The sequence below is a fragment of the Helianthus annuus genome, chromosome 16 (assembly GCF_002127325.2).
Source record: "Helianthus annuus cultivar XRQ/B chromosome 16, HanXRQr2.0-SUNRISE, whole genome shotgun sequence".
Lineage (NCBI taxonomy): Eukaryota > Viridiplantae > Streptophyta > Magnoliopsida > Asterales > Asteraceae > Helianthus > Helianthus annuus.
In genome coordinates, this window is record NC_035448.2 from 182772825 (window position 1) to 182778974 (window position 6150).

The 6150-nt window shown below is 32.7% G+C and overlaps 1 protein-coding gene across 2 annotated transcripts; it reads left to right on the forward strand.

The window, feature by feature from the left end:
• The first annotated feature begins 810 nt into the window (after positions 1-810).
• LOC110918510 (GDSL esterase/lipase At1g28590) lies at positions 811-4469 on the forward strand. Of its 2 annotated transcripts, none has more exons than XM_035984953.1 (5): positions 811-1115; positions 1963-2556; positions 2989-3137; positions 3452-3725; positions 3805-4469. In XM_035984953.1, exons 2-5 carry the CDS (start codon positions 2346-2348, stop codon positions 4071-4073), a joined length of 903 nt encoding a protein of 300 aa, XP_035840846.1. In that variant the 5' UTR covers positions 811-1115; positions 1963-2345; the 3' UTR covers positions 4074-4469. The 2 variants fall into 2 exon arrangements, with proteins under 2 accessions (XP_035840846.1, XP_022018503.1); XM_022162811.2 differs by having other exon boundaries at positions 2326-2556.
• The last annotated feature ends 1681 nt before the right edge of the window (positions 4470-6150 follow it).

Here is a 6150-nt window from a genome sequence, read left to right on the forward strand (position 1 = left end):
GTTAAAATTAAAAATTAATATATTTTTTTTATATATCCAACCGTTTGGCAACAGTCATATTTGACCAACTACCTCAATCAACCCGCTAAACCACGATTATGTAATGAGAGAAGCTATACCACACCCACTATCTTAAGGTTATGACTATAATATTCTTTTTCTAGTATGTTCATCATTGTTGAAGAGCTTGAATTTGAAAGACAATTATTGTTCACCTTTCGTGAGTCATCAAAACACCTGTCCCGTTATAGGCTTTATGTAATATACAAACTCCAAAGCAACATCAAATAAGGCAAGTCGGCAACCGACATCAAACACATCTCACCTAACATATAATCATTGTTGCCTGTTTATATATAGAGTAAACTGTAAAATGCTCCTTGAGGTTTGATAACTTTTGCTATTTTAGTCCAAAATTTAAACCTTTTAAATCTGTTTCTCTATGGTTTCAATTTTGTTACCATTTTCATCCAAAAGCAAAACCTGATCAGATTTTTCAGTTAACATCAGTTTTTTTGGTCTTTTTCTTCCTTTTTAATGAAGGGCAAAATGGTAAGATTTTTTTAATTTGTTATAATAAAACCTTAAAAAGACCATTTTGCTCTTCATTAAAGTGAGAAAAAAGATAGAAAAGTTAGATTTTAACTGAAAAATATGACCAGATTTTCATTTTGGATAAAAAGAACAACAAAATTAAAACTACAGGGACCAAAATTCAAAAAATTATAGTTTTGGACTAATATGACAAAAATGACCAAACCTCAGGGATCATTTTGACAGTTTACTCTTATATATAACCTAACATGAGTTAGCCAATGATAGTATCCAGTGGCGGAAATAAACACTAGAGCTAGAATAAGATCCAATGGCGCCTTCTACAACCTGTAGATTATTTGCAGGATTGTTGGTGGTGCTATGGAGTGGTAGGTTGTATGCTAATGGATGCTTTTCATCCATCATCAGCTTCGGCGACTCTATTGCTGACACTGGGAACCTGAAACATCTGGCTTCCGTATCCGACGTATTTTTTCCATGTGTTCCCCCTTACGGCGAAAGTTTCAACCACCAATCCACCGGCCGCTGCTCCAATGGCCGTCTCATCATTGATTTCCTAGGTAACTCTTCTGTCCGTCTATGTGAAAATGTTGTGATGGTGTTTTAGTAGTGTTTAATAATTAACATGATTGGTTTGGGTCTAGAAGGCTACGCCATATTAACTAAGGATAACGGGTTTCAGTGGTGAAGCTTGAAAATTCTCACCGGGATGTGGAAAGTCACCGAACCTAAAAATTCTATATAAGTAAATTTATTTTATAAGACTGGAGGGTCGAAAACATATATACAAAAAAAATTCTATACGAAACGTACATACATAACACTACTGAGCGAAAAGTTCGGGGTCGGACGCCCTCCAGCCCCTTGAAAGCTACGCCACTGACGGGTTTGGAATTATATACTTGAATACACTATAAATCAGAGGACTTTTTCTGGCGACAAGATTCATCCCTAGTGAAGAAACAACCCGTGGGAAATCCGGTCGTGGATGCAGTCTTCACCGACGAATCATGACGGATCGTACCGACAAATCACCGATAATCACTTCACTGGTGGCTGGAATGCCAACAGAGTACCGCCTGGCTTCTAAATTTTATTTTTCTTGTATTTCTTTTAAAGAAAAAAGTAAATATTTAAATGTTTATTAAAGAAAAAGTAAATGTTTAAATGTGGATCGGGGTTTTGTCATCACCAAGATATGTTTAAAAACATTTGTGTTAGTTAAGCAGGGGATAAACTTTAAAAATAATTATTATTATTATTATATATTTTTTTGTTTGACCCATCGGTATTTGTTAGGGAAGCAGGGGTCAAACATTTGAAAGTAATTATTATTATTATTATATTTTTTGTTTGACCCATATGTGAATTTTGTTTCTGTAAAAGAATGATTTTTTTTTTTTTCAGACAGAGATTTTTCATGCATCAAACAAAACAATGCCTTAGGCCGAGGAAGTTGGAATACGACCATCTATCGCTATCCATTAACTTTCGGGATCGCGATAGCACTCCATCTCAATATAGTATTAATCCACAACATCACGAACAATAGTCATATTTGTGTTTTTTACTTTGTCCACGTTACTTTTTCAGTTGTATACCTTTAATCCCTCGTAACAATTAATAGTTAATTGCCACAGTTTGATGAGGTGCCTTTCCAAGTATAAAAAACGCTAACGTGGAAATTTTTTCATCATACAATATGGGATATATTTATTTATTTTAATTGTTCAAAAGCTTACGTGTTTAAATGAGTTTATGGTTTTGTAGCGGAGATACTTGGGTTACCAATGATACCACCATATTTTGGCATCAAGGGGAGTGGGAGTGTAGTGGCATCGAGGCAAGGAATGAACTATGCGGTTGCTGGTTCTACAGCAATAGATTCATCGTTCGTTGAAGCCATAGCGAGTGGAAGTGTTGTGATTAATGGGTCGTTAGGAGTTCAGCTAGGATGGTTTAAACAATCATTGCCTTCTCTTTGTGGCAACACCACTTCAGGTACGATTGGTGTACTTTGTTGTTTTTAGATGTGTTTTTTCATGCTTTAGAAATGTTAGAAACGGGAATCACCTTATTTTATTTGGCCAATTGCCGAATTATTAAAAAGGCGGATTTTCTTCTTTTCGTAGCTCATTGATTGATTGTACTTTACACTTTTTAAAACACCAATACATATTTGATAAATGTTATGCATTGTTGTTTTTTTTTTCCTTACACATTATGTCTTTAAAAAATAAATTCTGACGTGATAGTTATAAACTTTGTTTAATTAATTTTTAGTAGATTGTAGAGATTTCAGTGGATGTTATTTATTGATAAGTTTAAGTTAATGAAAAAAAAAAGAGTAATTTGATAGTTATGTATATTAATTAAAAGTTTTGATTCATTGTTAGTAGATTGTTAATTAACACTCGTTATAACTGTTGGCAGATTGTAGAGATTACATCGGACGTTCTTTGATACTTATGGGTGAGATTGGAGGTAATGATTACAATATTCCATTATCCAAAGGAAAATCCATTGATGACGTCCGATCATATGTTCCTCTTGTTATTGATACCATCATCTCGACCATCAATGTGAGAAGCTACTTAAATAACACGAAACACGCTTTAAACAATGTTATATATATTATCACTACCAAAATAGACGTCACAAAAGGGATGTTTCCTTTAATCATCGACTTGACTAGAGGGGGTTACGTTGATCATCTGATCAACCATTCATAAAAGTATTGACCCCTAATTGTCTTGGTTAAAATGGTATTGGTGAATGTAAGACAACTTATAGTGTGACCCCTTACTTGACAAGGTTGGAAAGTTATAGTTCCACTAATCTATATAGTAGTGTATGATTTAATTTGTGATGTCTTAAATTTAAGTTATAAGTGCAGGAGTTGATTGAGATGGGGGCTCAAACTCTAGTCATTCCAGGAAACTTTCCAATTGGATGTTGTCCCTCGTATTTAACAACAATTGTGTCTGAAAAGGAAGGGTATGATCCCCTTACCGGTTGCCTCACCGAGTTAAATGAGTTCAGCGAATATCATAATCAAATGTTGCAAACAAAATTAAATCAGATTCGAGAGCTAAATCCTAATGTCGTCGTCATCTATGCGGACTATTACAATGCTGCCATGCAAATTTACAATTCTCCGGATGAATATGGTATGTAACATGTTATAAAGTCAAATGAATTGAATATGGTAAAACCATAATCTAGCATTGCAAAATGGTTTTATTACAGGATTCACAAACGGAGCTTTGAAGGCGTGTTGTGGATGTGGAGGGCCGTATAATTACAACGCATCTGCAAGATGTGGAGATGCATCTACGACCTTGTGTGATGAACCAGATAAATATGTTAGTTGGGATGGAGTACACTTAACGGAAGCGGCGTACAAACTGATTTCCAAGAGTTTATTTCAAGGTCCATACACTACACCTGAATTTTATTCCTTGTGTCCTAGACCATCAACATCACAAGGGACAGTCGGATTATCGAGTTCTATATAAGCAATGAAAGCTTGGCTATATATATATAATTCTTCGTAGCCATATAGCTAGCAGGCGAAAGAACATAATGCCAAAGAATAGGGCGTGTGGCTATTATGTCAAAAGATAATATCCTACTTCTAATAAACGATTCCAATGTATGTTACTTCTTATAAACGATTCCAATGTATGTCACATGTCAACACCATATCATCCATAAATCGGGTCAATATCACAAATAGGCAACATTGCTTATTTTAAAATTCATATCTTAATATTAGCCCTTAATTCAAATATGTTTTTAAGTTGGCCCATAGTTTTGTTTAGATTAGATAATGCATGTAAACAGTACGCAACTCCATGTATATCTAATTTACCTACTTATTTGCTCATTACTGTATTTTCTTTATTATTTCAGATTCAAATTTTGTTGATAGCTATTTTTGGTTCACATCATAATATCATAATTATCTATTTGTTCAAAATAGTTATCAAATTTTGTGGATAACTATTTTCGATATATTGCATAAGTTACAATGATCATTCAAAATAGTTTAAGAACCCAATGGAAAAGAAACATGTTGAAAGAAATAATTTGTAGGATGTCCTAAACGATTTCATAAATTGGGCATTAGTTCTTGCGAAGATGGAATATAGTTGATATGGCTTAACTCTTAAGAAGCATTTGGTGGATCACTTGACCTGCCAAAGTCTGTATTGACAAACACCTATATGAGAAAACAACTATGATTCTCAAGCACTAATTTAGTAATTTGTAAAAGATTTTTAGTCAGACCCAGAACAATTAGAACTTGTTTTAAGTAAGATATTGCAATTAAATAATGCGAACACATATTTGTCAGTTTGTGTTATATCAAGTGCCATACTATCACCAACAATAACTTGTTTGGAACCAAAGTATGGAATCACAATATTAACCATTGAGTCACAGCGTTCTTGACACAAACTCAACAGCCCATGCCGCTTGTACCAAGATCTAAATTCTCGAAACAACAAAGGGTCTCGTGTTGCTACGAGTGTGAATTTATGACAAGATACGAAAACAAAATACGAATTAGGTTTAGTCTAAGCTGGTTCGGGTCAGTTTCAGGTTGAACCCATGAACTTGTTTGGTTAAATGAGTTGGGTTTGTGTGAACCCGGCGGATTGACCCATGTTTATGTCATAAAATTAATTGGTGAGGTACTTTATGCCACACTTATAAGTTATAAGATAAATTGACATATCTATACATATAATAAAGTAAACCAATGTGTGACACGTGTCATTAATTGAAGGCACCTATTTTTAGGTTTTCCCGCCTTTCTTTCAAATTTATTTTCTAATAATTTATCTTCTAATTTGTAGATAATATTAAATAGAAAACTGTTTTAATAATTGTAGATAATATTATATAGAACAATGTTTATCTGATAATTATAAAATTTAAAAAAATGTTTTAATAATTGTAGATAATATTAAATAGAATAATGTTTATCTGATAATTATAGAATTTAAAAAGGGTTTCACGCTTTTTTGGATTTTATTAAAATTCATGACTACATTATATTATTATAAGCTTGAATATATGTGTCAAAACGTGTCACTAAATGAAGGCGCCTATTTTTGGGTTTTCCCGCCTTTCTTTCATATTTATTTTCTAATAATTATCTTTTAATTTGTAGATAATATTAAATAGAAAATTGTTTTACTAATTGTAGATAATTTTAAATAGAACAATGTTTATCTGATAATTATAAAATTTAAAAAAATGTTTTAATAATTGTAGATAATATTAAATAGAACAATGTTTATCTGATAATTATAAAATTTAAAAAGGGTTTCATGCTTTTTTGGATTTTATTAAAATTCATGACTACATTATATAATTATAAGCTTGAATATATGTGTCAAAATTAAAAATTATTCTTCAAAAATTCAGTAACATCCGTACTCTATATATACATTTAGAAAAATGTTAATAATTGTAGATATTAAAAATTTCTATACGAAAACTACATATATAACACTACTGGCCGAAAAGTTCGGGGGGGTTGGGCGCCCCTCCCGGCCCCTTCAAAGCATCGCCCCTAACCAC

Bases quoted from the DNA above. Each gene is read 5' to 3' on its own strand.
- LOC110918510 (XM_022162811.2), top strand. From the start codon at position 866: ATGGCGCCTTCTACAACCTGTAGATTATTTGCAGGATTGTTGGTGGTG. The intron at 3,138-3,451 runs GTGAGAAGCTAC...TTATAAGTGCAG, and splicing joins CCATCATCTCGACCATCAAT to GAGTTGATTGAGATGGGGGC. The intron at 3,726-3,804 runs GTATGTAACATG...GTTTTATTACAG, and splicing joins CAATTCTCCGGATGAATATG to GATTCACAAACGGAGCTTTG.